Source organism: Lithobates pipiens, unplaced genomic scaffold (assembly GCF_037356315.1).
Source record: "Lithobates pipiens isolate NorthernLeopardFrog02 unplaced genomic scaffold, aLitPip1_a1.2 Scaffold_25, whole genome shotgun sequence".
NCBI lineage: Eukaryota > Metazoa > Chordata > Amphibia > Anura > Ranidae > Lithobates > Lithobates pipiens.
The window spans coordinates 175,718,959-175,740,402 of record NW_027507787.1 but is presented as its reverse complement, the minus strand read 5'-3'; the positions used below and the strand labels follow the sequence as shown (position 1 = coordinate 175,740,402).

The 21,444-nt window shown below is 41.6% G+C and overlaps 1 protein-coding gene across 5 annotated transcripts in view; it reads right to left on the bottom strand.

The window, feature by feature from the left end:
- IDE (insulin degrading enzyme) overlaps window positions 1–21,444 on the bottom strand; it is a 202,357-nt gene that overhangs the window by 9,481 nt on the left and 171,432 nt on the right. For all 5 annotated transcript variants that reach the window (XM_077455220.1, XM_077455217.1, XM_077455218.1 and 2 more), the window contains exons 16-22: window positions 20,842–20,952; window positions 15,527–15,647; window positions 5,742–5,833; window positions 3,658–3,769; window positions 3,406–3,573; window positions 2,593–2,865; window positions 1,694–1,755 (exon numbers count right to left, since the gene is read on the bottom strand). In XM_077455220.1, coding sequence (XP_077311346.1) covers window positions 1,694–1,755; window positions 2,593–2,865; window positions 3,406–3,573; window positions 3,658–3,769; window positions 5,742–5,833; window positions 15,527–15,647; window positions 20,842–20,952 — 939 coding nt within the window. The remainder of the gene's footprint in view (window positions 1–1,693; window positions 1,756–2,592; window positions 2,866–3,405; window positions 3,574–3,657; window positions 3,770–5,741; window positions 5,834–15,526; window positions 15,648–20,841; window positions 20,953–21,444) is intronic.

Genomic DNA, 21,444 nt, shown 5'->3' with positions numbered 1-21,444 from the left:
TCAAATCAGATTCTACTTATAATAAAACAAACATTGTAAAATACTCCTTTGTTTAATTAAAGCATGTATTATCATCGGCACAACTAATTTCATCTCATCACCAAACTTTACATCCAGTAGTTCTAAAGCAACTTCCAAGTTTTCCCCCCATCAACAACGTAACCTTGAACTATTCTTTTGCAAGACGACGACACGTATTTTGCTGGTAGCTAAGATTAGTCACAAAATTAATTCCCTAGCGCAAGCCCAATGCAAATCAGGTTGCCAGGAAACAAATCTCACAGCAGTTTCAGAATGCTGCTAACCAGCATTTTAGGGACAAAGAATAGAGCGTAAATATAGAACATCCATTACAAGATTTAAGGTTTTTTTCCAAAACGGTGACGCAAGTCTTGGCTGTCAGTGACCGGTCTTGAAATAATAAGGCTACAAGGAAATTATATACAAAGCCTGTGCTTTGCCAGCAGAAATATGAATTTGGAAGTACAATTATATGAAGAACAGTGGTAAATGGAATCTTTAAAAGCAAAATTACATTTTAACAGCATAGCCTAAATTGCCGCTTAATGTTTGGCAAAGTATAAAAACAAGATTGGCGTTGTTTATCTCAGGTAAAGTGCATGATCCTCTCTATGATTTACTGCCAATTTCATTTTCGCCTTGCCTACTAGTCTTATGATACAAGTGTGTTTAAGGTTTCTTTTAAAGGTATCTATTCGAAGGACATACAAGACTCTAGAGGCAACGAGGAAAACATGAAACCAAAGAGCAAGCTCTCACACATCCACAAATAAGCAAATAGGCTACCTCCAGAATACAATATACACAGGATAGCAATGTGTAGGCACTAGAAATTTTAAAATGTGATATTTATTTATTTTTTTTACATTTTATTGCATTCAATTTTTACATTCCATATCAAAGTCTTCTAAATACAGGCAGGAGGAGTTTTTTTTTTTTTTTAATATAAAGTAGTAATTTTCCACTATCAATATTTGAAGAAGTTGATGTGTCCGGCTTTAGTTTTGTTCAGCTTTGACCACTATCTTACAAATGTTGTAGCACATAAACCCATGACTTACACTTTAGCTACTTTCTTTTTTGCCCCGGTACGATCTTCATAGCCTCATAAACTTATATAATTTTGGTTGCTTCTAGTGATCTGCTGCATCCTCAAAAGTACCACCTTTATCACTATATAACTACTACCACCAGTGTGTGCATTTCATGTAACATTTAAAGCTGAACTCAAAGCACAAAACATTTTGATACAAATATATTCCATGTAAAAGTAACAGTGATACCACTGTGCTATACATAGCATGTGCAGAGAGGAGAGCTATGGAGGGATCCAGCAAGCCCACCCACTATAGGCTGCTTGCAGAAAACTACAGGAGGGGGTGAAGGGAGACAAGACCGATCACCCTTGACAAAGTGATTGAGCAGAAATGAGCGGTCTTTAATACAGGAAGCTCCTGTACAGAAAGTGAAGTTTTACACTTGATTACTGCACAGATCTGATAGAAAAATACAAACCATACAAAGATTCAAGGAAGAATATGCTTGACTCTTGTGTAATTAGACAATATTTATTCCTGGAGTTCAGCTTTAAAACAAGACATCTATTGCACATTCATCAGCTGGATATTTCTATTGGAATCAATACACCAGGCCGAAGAGGAGCTCACAATACCTTGTAAAAGTTTATGATGTCATCCTTGGTCAGGGTTTTCAGATATGCCACTTCAACATTGTCTGCAAAGAAACACAATCCGTTAACAAGGATAGAGACTGCTTTGTACAGAGTAAATTGTAATATACAATTGATTTAAGATATCGCTGGAACATAAAAAGGAGCTGGCAATCTGCATACTTAAAGGAAGAGCTCAAAAAAATTTAATAAATAAAAAACAAAATAGAACTAGGCAGCACTGAAAGACCACGTTTGTCTTTAGACCGGAAATGAGTTGCCAAAAGGGCTTCATAGTCCCCCATACCCCCACCACCACATTCTGCCTGGCAATGTTTCAGGCTCTCAGTTTCTTCAAAGCTTTGCATTTTAGAATGCCTGGTTGGGCAGATCAGGTGATTTTGGCAATGTTAATTCTCAGTGCAGTTCCCATTGGTATCACAGCCAATTCTTTGGTGTCAAATAAGACAAGACTGTACTTTTTTAGGCGCTCACTGGTGTTAAGAGTTAAAATGCTTTGTGATAGGTTTAGTGTTGCGGTTCAGGTTAAGAGTTAATGTTAAGAATTAAATAGGGTAAATTTGGGTTGCTGTTAAGGTTTAATACAACTCATAGGAAATGACTTCTGGACTATGTTAAGGGCTAGAGGGTCAAAGACATCAGCACACCAAAATGCATCTACTCCTTGGTCTAGTCACATTTACTATGTCACAGCTATTCTATAAATGCAACTTAAGACACCAGTTGGGTGAAAGCCTCAATAGCCCACTGTTCTCACATCAGCATTCTTCATATCTTAATGCTCTGAATATAAATGGTGTAAGGATTTAGTGAAAATCTTGCTTTCCTTCCTCAATAAAAAAAAAAAAAAAAGAAAACTTGGTCCGTCCAGCGTTGCTCACCTCTGTCAAAGTGATACTGCTGAGAGATGATTTCCCCCCAGTACTTTGCACACTCAGCTGACAGTTTCTTTGGCTTGTCCAAGCGTCGCAGAGCCAGAGCCTGGACATGTTTCTGGAAAGCCTCATCAGACATCTCCTCCAGAGATTTTTCCATTGTCTTCAGGAAGGCCTCAACCCGGCTTTCTAGGTAGTGAGGTGGCTTCTCTGACTGAATAATAAACCTCAGGCCTTGGATACCATTTGCTCTTCGCGGGCCACTGAACACAATGTAACCTTAAAAAAAAAAAAAAAAAAGACTAAATATAACGTCCAGTGTATGAAAAAGTCACAAGAATTCTTTCACTTACATAAGCAAATTATCACAGTCTCAATACATTACAAAGAAAAAAAAGCCACACAACAGATAACATTCATCGGTGGCTATAAAGGTGCATTAAATAAACCAATGACAGATGGCGCCCTTTGGAATAACTAAAGTGAAAAATCCTACAGGGAGGATGGGACCCCATATTAGTAGTTGTATGTGGGTGGAAATAAGATGCTGAAGGTCTCACATCAGATTCAGCCAACGATATAAAAACACTAGTAGGTGAAATCATCCTACTGACATCTAAGGTTAACAGACCATGATGGGTAGACTGTACCGCTGGACAGCTTAATAGTAGCCATAAACATTTCTGGAGAACTTCTTTATTGATCACGTGTTAAGAGCACTGCAAAGGCTGTGTCATGTTCTCCGTGTCTACAAGTCAAAAAAAGTGAAGCCTAGCAAACATTTGCTTACTTGCCAGGCCTCCACTACATACTCCTCACCTAGTTGCTCCTTTGTGCGCAGCGTGTTGAAGAAGGGCTCTGAAATAATCTGACAGAACAGCTCAAGAAACATATTCTCTGATGTGCTCTGCATGTTGGTCTGGTAATAGATCTCAATACCGCAATTGTTGTGCACTTCATTTCGCTGTTGATATACGAACCATCCCTCTGTAAATCACAGAAAACCCAAGTGTTACAGAAAAACGGTAATGGTTTACAGGCTACAGATGTCTATCCAGATACGAGTCTTACTATCAGGGAGCTGTACTTCTCTGTATCTGACCAGCTGGCTCGGGAGAAGAGGCTTTGTGTGAGCATGCTCAATCAGTGTGTCCTCCACCATTTGCATAATGGATAGCGCCGTCTGGGAAAACCAAAAAATAGAAAATTAGCTTGACCTATAGTAGGTGTCAACATTACCAGTTATCTCTTTATATCCAGGTCAAGACCAGGATGGCCATAGGTGATATTTGGGAGAGAATGTTTTCATGGCTACTGGAGAAGATTAGGATTATCTTGGTTAAGAAGTGCTACTCGTCACACATGGAGTGTTTCAAACTTGTTGGAAAAATCCTGTACAACCCTGTTAAATAATACCTTCATTTCATTGTAAGAAAATATAGTAAGCCTCACATGTGCCACTTCATTCGGTCCAGCAAGTTTACTAGAAACAGAGATGTGCATCAGTTCATAGTGGTCTTTTTAGGAAAATATATGATGTCTAAATCTAACCTAACTCAAGGTCACAAGACTGAAGAGTTCTTTTTCCGCTAGCTCCTACTAAAATAAGCAGAACAAAATCTACTAAAGCATACGTAAACCCAATATTGAACTTCTGTTATTTTCCAACTTTTGGTCTTTTAAATACAGTACTGAATTAATTTTGTCATATCCGTTTGATAAATGCAAACAAATCGGTTGAGCATGCCAGAAATTCGGTGCTGACCCGTTCACTCTGCAGTCTTATTTCATACAATGATTTAGGTTTTGTTTCTTTTTTTTTTTTTTTTAGACGACAGAACAACTAACCCTTTTATCTAAGGTGGGGAGAGTAGGGCAATGTTCTATAGTTCTTATACACTTACCTACCCTGAGCGAAAATGCTGCTCCTCCATATAATACAGTGGATGAGTACAAGCATCCCATTTTATTTTTATGTAATACAGGTACTTATATAGTGATGTAAATTTAGGCAGTGCCTTACACATATATTGTAACATTCACATCAGTCCCAGCCCTCAAAGAGCTTACAATCTAAGGGCCCCTAACTCACATTTATATATACTAGGACCAATTTAGACAGGATCCAATTAACCTACCAGCAGGTCTTTGGGGTGTGGGAGGAAACTGGAGTACCAGGAAGAAACAGGGACAACTTGCAAACTCCATCCAGGTAGTGCCAAGGTTGGGATTCAAACGGATGACCCTAGAGCTGCTAGGCGGAAGTGCCAATTGCTTAGCGACTGTGCTGCCCTATGCCAAAATAATGTCGAGGCAAATCCGGTCACATTTTTACTTCCGGTGTCTACAATCCCAGGCGGTGGAACACACGTGGACTACCTACAGCGCGAGTAGTACAGCTGGCTCACAACCCACCTGGTGCTACATGCAATTTCCTCTAGTGCCGAGGCATAGGCACTTTTTAAAGTATTACCGGAGATATATGTGACCATTAACCATTGGAGCTCTAAGGGCCGGGGTATCGCCATATACCTACGTTAAGGGCCATTTTGGATGCAAGTACTGTGATTTGATGTTCCATTACCCTGCCGTGGACCAGTGTCAATAAGGCTGTTATTGTCCATATTTTTGGTAAGCGCATCACTTATCCGGTGACGAGCACAGATCTTCAGCTTTGTGTGGATTCACGGTGATGACATGTTAATCGCCTTTACATTGGAACACCCTATTGGACTATAAATAATCTTTCTACCTTCACTTTTATACGCAGTTTTACATTTCACATGGACTACATGTTCTCTACTTAAATATTTCTTTGTGTTTGCTATATGCACAATGGGTGATTGCTCTTTAGGCATTTATTTTGTATGAGAGCCATACACCATCTATATATTTTCAGTTTATACAGTTAGTTTTATTATATATTGGTACTGGCGTAGCTTTCCATATTTTCCAAAATAATGTGTTCCTGACAAGATTACCATGTAAAAATAAGATGGATAGTGAAGTATAGATATCGGTCTCTATGTGAAAAAACAAAATGCTTTCAAAAACTTAACATATGAAGTCTATAGGGAGGCATAGCTTCATAGAGGCTGGTGGACTAAAAAAAAATTGGAGTTCCATGCTTTCTTAATGCAGATAACAGAACTTACCTTTTTCAGGATATTTCCATGGAGAAGAGCTTCTACATGTAGTCGGGAAAGGAGTTGAGGAATGAAAGCCCTCAGGCGGGGTAGTGTAACATCTAAAAAAGAGAGACCAGAAATTCTGTGAACTATTGTATTTTTCTAATGAAACATGCCTGGGACAATCTGAATCAATAGGCTGCCTGGAGGGAAATTATTAGCTAAACAATGGCAGACGCGAATAAGAGTTACTGCTTGTGTTAAAGCGGAATTCCACACACTTTTAGAACTATCTTAAAGGAAAGACTAACCCCTCGTTTTTGTATAACTATTTATTTTTTGTTTCTTACTTTTTCTGAAGTACTGAGTGTACTTCTGTCCTACTTCGGCCGTGGCCCAGGGCATCATTTCCTCTCGCTTCCCCGCTGCCTTCTGGGACCTGTGTGCATGGGTCTCAGAAGACTGGGTCATTCAGAAAGCGCTGTGTGTCTCACGCATGCGCAGTAGGAAACCTGAAGGCTCCACTGCAGGTTCCTTAGTTACAATGGCTGCCCCTGCACCCGAGCCCAATAGACAGATTGGCCTTGGGGGGACCGACATCTCAGGCTCCCTGGACAGGCAAGTGCCCTTATTTGAAAAAGAAAAAAAAATTGCTTCTGGAACACCGCTTTAAAGCGATTGTAAATTATTATTTTTTTAAATAACAAACATGTTATACCTACCTGCCCCCTGTGCATTGGTTTTGCACAGGGCTGACCGGATCTTCCTCTTCTCGGGTCCCTCTTCGCTGCTCCTGGCCCCTCCCTCCAGTCAGATGCACCCACAGCAAGCAGCTTGCTATGGGGGCACCAGAGCCGAGCTGCAGCTTGTGTATCCATTCAGACATGGCCCCACCCCTCTCTCTCTCCTGATTGACAGCTGCAGGAGCCAATGGCACCGATACGATGTCTCAGCCAATCAAGAGAGTCCCTGACGGCAGAGGGATTTGTGGAAATCGCTGGATAGAGATGGGGCTCAGGTAAGTATTAGAGGGTGCTGGGGAGCCTGCTACACACAGAAGACCTTTTACCTTAATGCATAGAATGCATTAAGAAAAAACCTTCTCCCTTACAACTCCTTTAAAGTGGATGTACACTCTCTCCTATACCCAGCAAAGTGAACAGCCTCAGACGATACACATCTCCTTACACAAGTTTAACATGCATAGCTGCTGTCTATATTCATGTAAGAATTTTTACTTCCTCATTCAGCAGTAGGAGTGGTATCTTGGCATACACTGTGTGAGCCGATTAGAGGAAAGACACACCCCCCCCTCCACATAGGCACAGAAACGAAGATACTTGCAGAGCTGTGCCGTAACAAGACAATCCCTCTGCTAATCTATTTATAGCACCCACCCCGACACACTGTTTCAGCTGCAATTTTCCACCACTTTTATCTCTGTCTGAGAACTTGTCAGACGTTATCATACTGATAACAGAGGAACGAGAAGCAGAAAGACACTGGTCTTAGGGCTTTGGATAGAGAGAAGTAAACACTACAGATAAATGTGCCCAGGTCAGATTTCATGAATCTGGTTTACATCCACTTTAAAGTTTCATTGTATATTGCCAAGTCACTATGAGTGGGGGGTTAGTTTGTCAAGATTGGTGTATATAGCCCCATATAAAGGCCAACCATACACAATTTTTTTTTTTTTAGATGAAATCATGAACATATTCTTCCCTCAGAAAGGCTGATCAACCTAACCCAATGGTTCTACAAGCAAGGTTTTCATACAATTATTCCAACATTACAGAAGCTATCTGATGTTTCAGTATGAGAACATTTGGACTGCAATGTCCTTCACTGCTATTACAGCACAGAAAGTAGAAAAAAAAAAAAAAAAACGGGATGCAACACTTGGAAACTGCATCACAAAATTTAATTTTCTCAACTGGATTTTTTACGTTACTTGTAGATGTACCTAATCGCTTCTTAAATCCCTAATTGAAAAAGATATCTATCCTAATCTTACAGTAAAGAGCTTTTTATGATCAGACATTCACTACTGCATGGTACTTATAGCCAAGGTAGAAGAGCTGCTGCTTTAATTTCTGTAACTGCTGAGTTTAACGGCAGACGCTTCACTGATTTTGATGTCCTCTAAAAAGTCAGCAATAAACAATCTGTGGTCTGCCAGTGAAATAATAGATCATGATTAGGGATGGCGCTAGATGGGCATGAGGTTGCAAATCTAAAAACAATATTGCTGGTACATATTTTAAAGTGATTGTAAATGATCACCTTGTAAAACAACCTAATCGGTTTAAAATAGATGAAACATGTGTATAGATATTTAAATAAAATAAAAATCAGCCCAAGTTCACAGCATAGCTAGAGAACCAACCACACTGTCCTCCCCTGGTTAGTGTGGTCAGTTTTTGAAAGGAAAGCAGAGGAACTGGCAGGAACACCAGAGATTTCACACAAAGGAAGCAATACAAAAGTTTTAAGTACATGACAGCAGACACATATCAGGACTAGGAAATGTTGTGGTAACAAACCCTTTAATCTAATTTGTGAGAAAGTACCACACAGCAAAAATAAACTGGGGTGGGTGGGGGTGGGGGTGTGAGGGATATGGCAAATGTTTTGTTTTTGTTTTTTCCATGTGTATATCATCAGTTGTTTGCCATATCCCTCACACACATCACCATTCATGTTCTTTTCTGCTTGTTTATTCCTTCCCTTTTGTTTCTTGCACTTTTTATTTTTCCCCACACAGATCCACCCCACTCACACTCTTTCACCAGATTCATTATCACCATCCCCTTTAATCCTCAATTTAATTATCTTATTTAATGCCATCACATAGTTTCACCATTTTCACACATTTACAAATCATTCGTTTCCAAAAAATAATATTATCCTAATCCATTATTATACTCTTTAACGGGGTTTTGGTGATGGGATTGGTCCCGTCCTTGGTCTCTGTTTTCTCCCTCACACCACTCCCTGTGGGGGCATAAAATGTGGCCTCTTGTAGGCCTTGGGGTGGCTCTCTGACATGCATCCCTCTTCTTCTGCATGCCAAGTCAGGAGTGCTTGCCGCATCGGTCGGATCCTCCAGCAGTTTTTAAACACAGCAATCAGGAGGCTTTTCCACTCAGCCGCTAATGGTAAATATATCTCAACAACAATAACCTGTGTCAATATCAATATGTATTGTTTCCGATAGTGTTGCTTTTTAAATGATCTTACTGTTACAATGCATCTTTCTCTAGGAGTTCCCTTTTCCCCCAGAAGATGACCTCTACTGATAAGGTCGAAACACGTCAGAATCTCTAGTATGATCACAATATTTATATCATGCTGTTTTTCGATGTGTACCCACACGGCTGTATTATGATGTACATGTTTTAGCCTCACTTTCAGAGCTCATGTTTAAACATACACAAATGTCTACTTTTTTCTTAATAAAATTTATATATTTCAATAATTTTGGACTCTTTGCTGCTAACTTTCCAATAAATCAGTATCTAATTGGACAATGTACTCGTGATCCTGATTGAACTCACAGGGATAAATTTAGGTGCCCTTCGAATATACTGCTTAACGATTTCTCATTACATCGCTATAGTGTTTCTATTCCCTCTATTAGACCTGGCCACATTTTAGCTAGGTGAGGGGCTTGATACACTTTTCCTACTGGCCCTCTGTGCTTGTATATGACTGAAACACCATTATATACATCTCACCTCTTCTACGGAGAATATGTGTATGCTATACGGCTTTTGGTGGTCAATCAGTATCTAATTGGACAATATATTCCTGGTCAAACCCATGGGGGATAAATGTAAAACAACTCACGTGCCCTTCAAATATATTGCCTATGTTTATTTGATATGTAGATCTTTGTTTATTTATAGAGCTATACCTATATAGAATACAGATTTTTAATTAGCATAGTATGTGTAGTTTTGAGCTAGGTGAAAAAATCCCCCGATGGCAATATGGAATAATAGATTTAAGGGTTAAAGTTGGATCCACCACTTTAAGTAAGACAACCAATCAGCTGCATGTGGATGCCTTTAATACCAGCGATAGCCTAATTGCACCTCATCCTGAAGAAGGGTCAAGGGTGGAACAAAACATATGTAAATCAGTTTGGAGCAGCACCGATTGCACCCCCTAATGTACTGCATAGTCTGTTTACAAAACACTTACCTGAGGGACTTACCAGAGGCTTTTAGTGTGCTGTGCTACGAGATCATCCTACTTCAATACAGCCTGCTGCTCTGCACCTGTCCTCTATAGGATGTCAGCAGCTGGGATTATCTACAGGAGATACTGAACACCTGTACTATACACACAGGACTCCTGTAAATAGTTTCACTGTACTTGCATGAATGCACTGGCTGGAACGTTCTCTGGCTATTTCCACTAAGGACTATGGACCACAGGAACAACATATAATAGCTGATGAAAAACCACGGTACCTAGAGGCTCTGTGACAGTGGTTTTGTACTGGTCGGATCGGATGACTATTATGCTGGCAGATATGTTTGAGCTTATGTTATTAGAAGCTATGTCCTAGTAGTGACTATTTCTGTGCCATTCACCTTTGAAACCAAGCGGAGCAAGCAGTGAATATCATTTTTATTCCTTAGGTGGTGTTTAATAAATATATATACAGTAGCAGATTGCTGGATATCATCTTCGCACCCGCTGCCTCTGTGCGTTTATCCTACAGGCATTTACTATTACCTGAGATTCTGGACTAGATGAGGACTTACTGTGTTTTTTTGTATTGTTACAGGACTAACAGCGGGGCTAAATTTCATTAATCAGACTTTACATCCACCCCCCAGGTGCAGCAGTCCGTCAGATTGCACTGCTCGCGCCCATAGTAGCTTTAAGGTGCAGTGCTCTCCTCTCAGCTGCTTGGGTAGATGTATGAATCCCCATTGTTTAAGTAACTATCTTTGCAGGTGTAGTCAGCAGGGGTTTGTTTAATCTCTGTGAGGGGTTAGCAGCATAGCCACACATTCTCAGCTCCTTGGGGAGATCCCGGTGAGGCAGTTCATAGGTCTAGAGGGTGAGGGAATTGGTGGGGTTTGTAGGGTTGTCTGGGAGACAGGTGGGGGAGGGATAGGACTGGGAAGTGTTCGCTACATGGTCTGTGTTGTTTTTATATGTACTATTTTTGCATATGATTAAAAAAATGTGATGAGGTATCCTTTTGGGTGTACACAATCTTTTGTTTTTTCGTTTCTATGGGTACCAAGTAACACAATAGATTCTACAGTAGAAGAATAACTTTTCAGGGAAAAAAATAAAATAAAAATTGAGTCGAGGTGGGGTATCACACCTAACGTCAAGGAACAGGGGGTCGCAGGGTGCGGGGAACCCAGACAGACCTGGTAAGATACAGTGCTTAGTGACACCAGAAAAATAGTAAGGGGCAGCAGAAACATGCCTTTCAGCTACAGAGGGTGACCTAAGCACCAAAATGCTAAGGAAGCAAACTAACCAAGGATCTATTTGGATGTACATACAGCCTCCCCACTTGTAGGTGTGGTAGTGAATCTTCATGCAGATGGTTTATCAGAGGGGTTTGCAAACCTCTGTCTTCGAGCTTTATGGCCTAAGAGGGACTTAGGCTCAAAACGTCCATGTGTACTCACCTACTAAACTAATTGATAGAGGTGGTGAGATTACTTTGACTCATTCACAGACAACTTGTGCTGCAGAAGGCACATACTCATGTTCACCCATGGCATTGTTAATAAGGAGGTCAAAAGCAGAGCCAAAAAAAAAAATTCCCTCAAAGTATAACCAAGTCAGATGCCCCTTGGATGCCCAATTAGCATCCTAAGCACTAAACACACCTTCAACCCATTTAAAGTGCTTATTACATGGTTTATCATGGCTGATGAGCCCTGACACCATAGTCAGTTTATGTGCCCCCATCACCCACAGCTCTCCTGTCCTCCTCTGTACTCCTCTTCACCCTCTTTACGTGTCAGCTCTTACCAGCGCTGCTCTGCTGCCCTCCCTGCTGCTACAAAACTATGTTATGCTTATACCATCCCCTCTGATCAAAAACATTTAAAACAATAAAAAAAAAAAATGCAGATTTCTATCGGATTTCACAGCACCTCCCAGTGCTTGGATGACTCCTTGGCTCTCTCCTCTCTGATGTCAGTGGGAGTTCTCAGCCCCGCCTGCTGCAGCTGTCTTACAGGAAGAGGAGAGAGCCAAGGAGTCACCTGAGTGCCAGGAGGTGCTGTGAAATCAGGTAGAAATTGTAATTTTTTTTTAAAGCCCAGACACTAGGAGACATTGTTATCCAACAGAGGGGATGGTATAAACACAATGTAGCGGCTTAACAACCACTTTAATGGCACTAGCCCTTTCACTGCCAGGGCCATACGGAAGTACAGAAGTGCCTGCAGGTGGCTAGGTCAGTACGGCGTATGGACCTAATTTCTCTCTCCTATAAGCTTATGGTCACTTCAATGATCATAAGCGTATACAAGATTTGTTCAGCAGACTAAGTCCAGATGTGTCCCCCCCCACCAGTCAGATCCCCCCCTCAAATTCCCCTGCAACTCCGATCCATGGCTGCTCTGAGCGGCATCTCTCTCTCCTTCTCCTCCCTCCGCCTGCATCTTCTCCCTGCACAGATCTCCATGATCTGTCAGCCTGGGGGTCGCAGTGGGGGGAATGAAGTTCGGGCTTTAGTGAACATGTGTTTACTAAGATCCCCCCAGTAGAAGAGAAGGCACATGCAGTGATCACTACTGATCGCCACTATGTAGTGATCACTGCTATGTGCCCACTGACAGCTGATATAGTGTAACCGTGGGTGTTACAACGTATCAGACTGCAATTTTCTGAACGACTGAAATCTCTATACAAATTCTCATTCATTCAAGTGACAGAGTGAAAGGGACCATCTTCAGTCCCTTTGTCTCAAAAAAAAAAAAAAAAAAAAAGATATTGGGGTCTGCTTAGACCTCAGATATCTCACCAAAGGAAACATTGAATGAAACCATCAAGAAAAAATATCACAAACTGAGGTGGTTAGCAAAAACGTTAGCATTTACCAGCAGAGCTGAAAAAAGGTGTCCAACCTCATGAGAACTAGCAAAAAATTGACACATGCAGGGTAGAGAAGGGGTTATATGGGGCTGGCTTACAAATTTTGCTTTCAAGTGTCCCAACACCCTGTAGCTAACAGTACAACCTGATTGTTTTTGAATTCCGGTGTCCTTCAATGAATAAAATACATCTGCATTTTTACTATAAAGAAACATCAGAGAATAGGACTTCAAAACGGTAAAGATGGAGCAGCAGCCCTGAAATATGGTTCCAGTGCTAGAACATACCAGTGACAAACAGTTGAGCAGAATATTTCTATTCTGCTGTAAATGACATGAGCAGAGTGTATGCTTCTAATCCACTGGCTGTGTGACCCAGTTTCCACACTAGCGCTTTGCAATCTTCCAACACATGTCTTCACGCTCCACAGCTAATAGCTGCGCTTGTTCAGGTGCTGTTCAGAGATAAAGCTAGGCTCTCTGCAGAGCACAGAATATGATTTATGGGGCTGCTGGGAAGGCAAAGTATTATAGAACTGGAAAATGCTCTATTAGAACTGCGGTTACCATCACCCACAGCACGAAAATAGCTGAGGGAATGCAGAGACAAAAATGTTTTAAAGGGGGATAAAAGGACTAAACGGTTTATCTGCATGTGAAAGGGCAACACAGCACATGCAAGTCCCATACAAATCACAGTGCCATCTATCACCAAGGCTACATCCTGAATGACCTTCTACGAGTAGCATAGCCAAAACAAAGCCTTTATAAAGCACATATAAGCTGAGGTACAAACCTAGGATTCCAATTTGACTGCAATAACCGTGTACCTCAAAATTAGGTTTGGATTAGGTCAGTAAGGTTAAAACCTCGTTCAGGTTTTTCATGTTGACTGTGGCCACACTGGTGAAATTTAATCATCTCCACTGGAGAGGGGATACAGGCAACCATAACATTTCTTTAAGGAGATTGAGGGGGAGGATTAAAACCTCATTGCTGTCCTCACCCTGTGTGAGATTTCCCTCAACTACCTATCCCAAATACAACACTTTGAGATGGAAACAGACTGCAGTAAAGATTTGGTATAGGTTCTAACCCTTTTCACTGTCATCCAAACTAAACTCACCATGCTGGAGCTACATTTAACGCCCTACTAAACCCAGGACCCCGCTTTCACTATATCTGGTCTCCCAAAGTACACAGAACATGGAAATGCAATCATTTTAGTAAACAAACTTCTAAATACCTTTGCTCATCAGAAGTACTGTGACTTCTATCAGTACCCGATTAAAGCTTGTAGGAGGAGTTATACTGCACAGGTTGTCCGATCAGGATGCAGGACCCCTGAACCTCTGGACAGTGCCGATTGGCCCCGTGCTGATCACATGCACTCTCCCAAGAAAAAAAAAAAAAAAAGACAAAACTTTCTAGCAATGCACACCAAACTGAGGATGTGCAGACTGACTCCACTAACTGTCTTAACCAGACAATAAAAGAAGGTAGATCTGTGCATACAAAATCAAAACAGCCTTTTTACACAATGCAGAGGTGTAACCCCTTAGGTTCCACCATGGGTATAAGAAGCACGCTTTACTGCATATACAGACTGATTTTACTGTTGTGGATTTAAACACTTTAAAAGGTGACATCCCTGTCAACAAATTAATTGGGCATCTAATGCGGTTGGAAAACACAGCTACTGTGCTGATGCCAAAAGCAAACGAATCTTAAAAGGTAATCTACTGCAGCCAGATTGATCAGGATTGTCACAGGAATTTGTGCAACCTTTTGTCATAGGATTCTTCCAACCTCCTCTCATGTTCCAGTGTATCTTTGCAAAGGGTGTCGAATGCAAAGAGAAAAATCGGTACTTAGAAATAGGAAACGTGGCCAACAATCTTTTTAGGCTCAAATCTGGGGTCAGTTAAAGAAGAGCATATCAGCCTAGTTTGAGATGAAACTTGGTACGAGAGACCAAATTCAAACTTTGAGCAACTAAGTGGATTTGCTGTGGTCTGAAATTTTATTTAAAATACAATCTGGGTTTTACAGTTCATTAGATACTAGATTTAAGCTTTAAATAAACAAATTTAGTTTTTTTAAATTTTGTAAGTGAAAGCGGCTGCTTGGAAGAAAAGACATACATAAAAAAAAAAAAAAGAGAGAGAAAAAAAAACAGGAATTTTGACTTGATTGTAAATTACATATCTTGGAGTACAGGACACAGGCTGAATATTTAACCTGTGTCCTGAATGGTATGATTAAGATAAGACTCACAAAAAATGTACACACTAACGTATAAAATGAAGTAAAAATAAGCATAAGGGTTCGGTCCAAAAAAGGACAAATGGAACCTGATCATCATGTATAATAGAGTTCTTGCTACGGCTGTTATACACATCATCTTTCAGTTGTCAATGGTTGTTATGGACGCTGAAATATGCAGGCACGGGCAAGTAAAAAACCACCAATGTTGTCACTGGCCCTATTCACTTACAGGCAAAGCGAAAGGTGGCGGTGACCTGGCCATTTTTGGTCAGTGATGTCTGCACATTCCTGCCATCTTGTATACAAACCTAAAAAAGATTCCAGAGAAGGAAACCCATTTCATTACAAAATTCAGTGCTATGGGTTACTGTACTCCGGCACATAAGCCTTTATTTCTCATTCACAACTACCAAAAAATAAAAATGGATATTTTTTTATTGTGTATACAGATCTTACCCTCAAGAGCATCTCTTAGCTCATCTTTGGTCCAGGCCACTTCAGTCATCAGTACTCTCAGGTAATACATGGCATGCTGATGAGGCTGCTCTGCCCGGAAATTGTTTAGAGACCGCATGTACTGCAAGACAAGACCCAACCCCATATACTATTAAAACTCAGATTTCTACAAATCTTTTTTCATATATTGCTATGAATTAGGGTGATGGGATGAGGCAATACTGCACTGTAATGCGCTGGGTGTCTTAGGTAAGGGGGACTGGCAGAGAAGCCTTCCTACTGCGCATGCCCGAGTTGCGCTGTGCTTTGTGAATGTTCCTGCAGTTTTCTGGGACTTTGTGTTCTAGAAGGCAGCAAGTGGGGGGGGGGTCGAATTCCCTCGTAGATCGGCGCAGCGATCTGACCTGGGAGTGGGAGCAGTTACCTGTTAAAACCAGGTACCCACTACACCGCAAAAAAGATGGCAAATGTGTCAGAGGAAGTGGAGGTGCAAACAAACAGAGCTTCCCCTTTTGAGTGGAGCTCCACATTAACCACTTGCTTACTGGGCACTTAAACCCCCCTCAGTCCCAGACCAATTTTCAGCTTTCAGCGCTGATGCACTTTGAATGACAATTGCGCGGGCATACAACACTGTACCCAAATTAAATTTTTATCATTTTTTTCCCACAAATAGAGCTTTCTTTTGGTGGTATTTAGTTACAGCTCGGAGTTTTATTTTTTGCTAAACAAACAAAAAAAGATGCAAAAAAAAAAAAAAATCATGTTTTAATAGTTTGTTATAAAATTTTGCAAACGGGTCATTTTTCTCCTTCATTGAAGTGCGCTGATTAGGCGGCACTGATGGCTGCATTGGTGGGCACTGATGGGCTGCATTGGTGGGCACTGATGGGCTGCACTGGTGGGCACTGATGGGCACAGATAAGGCGGCACTGATGGGCAAAGATGGGCACAGATAAGATGGCACGGATGGGTGGCACGGATAAGTGGCACGGATAAGTGGCACGGATGGGCACTGATAGGTACCACTGATAGATGGGACTGATGGGCACTGATAGGTGGCACTGCTGGGCACTGATGGGCGGCACTGGGGTGCAGCACCTTTGAGGCACATTGTGGGCACTGTGGGTGGCACTGCTGGATGGCACTGTGGGTGGCACTGTGGGCACTGCTGGGTGGCACTGCTGGGTGGCACTTACTTTTATTCAGGATGGCACTGCGGTGGGCAGGTGGTCAGCTGTATTGCTGGCCGTGATCGGGACTGATGTCCCGATCACGGCCGCCGGTGATCGGCTTTTTTTTAATAATAATAGCCGATTACCGGCTCCGTTCTATCACATGATCAGCTGTCATTGGCTGACAGCTGATCACGTGATAAGGGGTCGGGATCGACCCCTTGCACGGATCGGTGATCAGGCGAGTCTCACGGACTCGCGGATCACAGAGCGCGCCCCTCAGGGCGCGCGCAGGCCGCTCGTACCCGGGACGACGTCAATAGACGTCGTCCCGGAAAAGTAGATCCGCGCTAATGCCGTCATTTGGCAATAGCGCGGATCCCAAGTGGTTAAATACAATTCCAGAAGGTATTGAAAGTGTTATATGACGATGAACTCTAGTCCAGTATGTCTGCACACCATGCCAATTCTACTAGGATAGCCTGTGGAACAGTTTGAGTTTTCAACCCTTCTAAACAACTGTTTTTCAGCCCTTCTAAAATTAGTCAAACTATTCCACAATTTAAATTTTTCCAGCTGCAAAAGGGGAGCCACATGTTTTAAACTTTTAAAAAAAGTTTAACATCGATTTTACCTGCAAAGCAAGGAACACTCACCTGTCCTGCTGCCTGCGCCACCTTACACCTCAGTGCTGGAGATAATCTTGCAGAGTATCTATATCGGACACTTCTGAATGTGTTGGATGCCAAGGCCCATGCTATGCTGACTGATTCCATGTGCTTAAACTTATTTTACTGCAGGGCACAGGAGCCAGTGGAAGGAATTGCAAAGCACATCAGGACCAGGTATGCAACACACCCATAAAAACCTGCAAGAAATTGTTCCAAATAGCACTTGGATCCAGATTATGTGGTCTTTGGATAGCTAGGATGTGATGGATTCATAAGCGGATGAATCAATTTATATAAAAACAATACGTTTATTCCAATGTATACATCAGCCTTTGACAAGATGACTGACAATCCGCAGGCACGCAAAACATATCATTGTGACAGGACTTCACCCACCTTAGCTTGCCCCATAAATGCTTACACATTAGCGACTTGTGCACGCAGTTCATCCGGGCCGTGATTGACATCATCGCAAGTCGCCACACCTTCACTGTCCCATAACCTGTCTTACATCCTCCTGCTCACATCCATCGGTGCTGTGGTTCCCACGACAGCAACCCGTCTGCTGGGTGGCTCCATGGTATAGATCCATCGCCCTGGAACCAGTACAGAGGCTCACCAACTAGGCACATCTTGGACCTCCTCTGTTGGATAACAGTAAGCAGGCTTAACCACTGTGGTTGCTCTTATGGATCTGACACATGTCCCGGGTGAAGCTTTTTAACATGTATACATTGGAATAAACGTATGGTTTTTGTAGTCGATGTGTCATCAGGAAATGTACCCATCACATCCTTTCTATCCAAAGAGTACATAATCTAGATCCAATCGCTATTTGGAACAATTTCTTTCCCAGGAGTTTATTCCCAGCAGCAGGATCCATAAGAATGACATTTAAATCACTCTTATTGTGTCCGTTCATGAGGCGTCTAATCAATTTTTGCAACACACCCATAAGTGTACAGGATGATTAAGATCTTTCAGCAGCATCATCTTCAATACAGAGGCGTTTGTTGGTGTGAACCGCAGGACAGGTAAAACACTGCTTGCTTGGAGAAACCCCAGACGGGCAAATTTATAAAAAAACAAAACAAAAAAACGCACAAAAAACATTCCTCATCATAAACTAAAAGTACAGTGCCTTGCAAAAGTATCCCCCCCTTTGGCTTTTTACCTATTTTGTTACATTACAAATTTGTTACATTTTTATCTGAATTATATGCGATGGATCAGAACACAAAGTTGGTGAAGTAAAATTAAAAAAATTTATACATAAAACTTTTTCAGAAATAAAAAAAAAAAAACGGATAAATTGGCATGTGCGTATGTATTCACCCCCCTTGTTATCAAGCCCATAAAGAGCTCTGGTGCAACCAATTACCTTCCGAAGTCACAATTACTGAAATGATGTCCACCTGTGTGCAATCCTAAGTGTCACATGATCTGTCATTACATATACACACCTTTTTGAAAGGCCCCAGAGGCTGCAACACCTAAGCAACAGGCACCACTAACCAAACACTGCCATGAAGACCAAGGAACTCTCCAAACAAGCAAGGGACAATGTTGTTGAGAAGTACAAGTCAGGGTTAGGTTATAAAAAAATATCCAAATCTTTGATGATCCCTAGAAGCACCATCAAATCTATCAAATAAATGGAAAGAACATGGCACACATTAGCAAACTTGCCAAGACATGGTCGCACACCAAAAATCATGGACTGGGCAAGGAGGGCTTTAATCAGAGAGGCAGCACAGAGACCCAAGGTAACCCTGGAGGAGTAGTAGAGTTCCACAGCAGAAACTGGAATATTTGTACATAGAATGACAAACCGTACGCTTCATAGGGTTGGGCATTATGGCAGAATGGTCACAAGTGTTGTGGAAATTTTATTATGCGTTTTATCGATTGTCATCAGTCTCCCCGTGTATGATTTAACCAAGGAGCGCTCTAGTAGAGGGCACTTGGATTGAATCGGGACCAGCAGTAAAACTGCCAGTATGAGGACCTTCTCATGGGCTTGGCGACGTGTTATCTGTGTGTGGGCGTTTGCCGGTATCAAGCACAATGCGCTGGGATTCTTGCCTTCAAATGTCTATGCACATTAGAGAAGCAAAGTTTCCATAATGAGAGAAACATATCTCTGTTGTGGCTACGCTAACCCTTTTTGGATACATATCTGCTTTAATAAGAGGACATCGATATCTGCCTTGTTAATATACTCGTACCGTATATTGACAGCAGTAAATGTCCCCGCAGATCTTCTCAAGCCTGCCAGAAAAGTAGACTCATCTTACTAGATGCTAGTTACTCTTAGTATTGAGTGGGCTCCATGCTGACCAAGATGGTGGACGTGCATGCATGTGGCTGGGCGGCGGGCAGTGTACATGCCTCAAGTGGATGACACGTGCACTTCTCCCCCCCACTCCTGTGAATGCCCCCCCCTTTAGTGTTGTCATTTCCTGCGTGTTCATTTCCTGTGATGTAATTTTGCATGGAGGAAGCAATTGGCTGTTGGGGTCATGACTTCTTGTTTGTTACTTCCTTTCATGGTCCATGAATAAAAACCAAGTGGCTGTGCTCTAGAGAGGCAGTCGAAAGATGGAGCTAAGAACGTGAGGACGGTGACTGTCTGTTTACTTGGGGAAATGTGGGAGACGGGTTGATCAAGATGCATTATACCAAAAGGCTGAAAGGGCATTCATTAGCGCAGGTGAGATAGACTACACGGAGTGTATAGTGGAATTTTCACGACAGAAGAAAGCCATTACTTTCAGCAAAACAACAAAATTACACATTTTGAGTTTGCGAAAAGGCATGTGCGAGACTCCAAAAATGTATGGAGGAAGGTGTGTGGGTGATTTGAGGCTAGGACGGAGGTTCACCTTCCAGCAGGACAATGACCCCAAACATACTGCTAAAACAACACTTGAGTGGTTTAAGGGGAAACATGTAAATGCATTGGAATGGCCTAGTCAAAGCCCAGACCTCAATCAAATAGAAAATCTGTGGTCAGATTTGAAGATTGCTGTTCACAAGCGCAAACTATCCAACGTGAAGGAGCTGGAGCAGTTTTGCAAGGAGGAATGGGCAAAAATCCCAGTGGTAAGGTGTGGCAAGCTCATAGAGACTCATCCAAAGTCACTTGGAGCTGTGATAGCCGCAAAAGGTGGCTCTACAAAGTATTGACTTTGGGGGGGGGGGGGGGGGGGGGGGGCAAATAGTTACCCACATTGAGTTTTTCTATCCCATTTGTTTCAAAATAAATAAAAAAAATTGTGGGCATGTTCTGTAAATTAAATAATGCAAATCCACAAACAATCAATGTTAATTCCGGGTTGTGAGGCAACAAAACACAAAAAATGCCAAAGGGGGGCGAATACTTTTGCAAGGCACTGTATACAAAAAAAAAGGCATACCTTTATATTCATAACATTTAAGACAAGGACAAAGCCGTGAAATAACTTACCGCTTCCTTTATAATCTCAAATCGCCTTTCATCTATTTCAAAAGTGGCCATTTTTTCAATGATCTTCTTTAGCAAGATGTGCTGTTTGTCATTATAACCTTTTACAGAGAGCTGGAAAGTAAGCCATTTAGGTCAGTATATCACCAGTAACTTGTTTCCAGTGTCTAATCTGTACATTTCTAACACGTCTTTCACCTGACAAATACAACTATGAGCCATTATCAGTCTGGATAGAGAAAACACAATCTTTTGTGTCATACACTTTAAACATACAATTGAAGCTCTACGCATAGGAAGCAGCCATTTTAAAATGTAATGGATCCAGGAAAAATGAAGTGCAGGTTCTCAAGGTACAATACCTGACTATGGGCCTTATTTGTCAAGAATGCTGAAAAGGAAAAGCGCCTGTATTATCCACAGGAAATAATCAGCTTCTTTTCATTTTATAACTGCTTACAGAATCAAAAGAACCACTCACTGTGCAACACAGACTTTTCCTTACAAATTAGTACCAGTTCAGCCCATAAAATGTCTGCTTCCAATGCGTTTGGACAGAGCGTATGCGTCTAAAGTTAGCCTGTCAATCATCTCTAGCATTAAAAA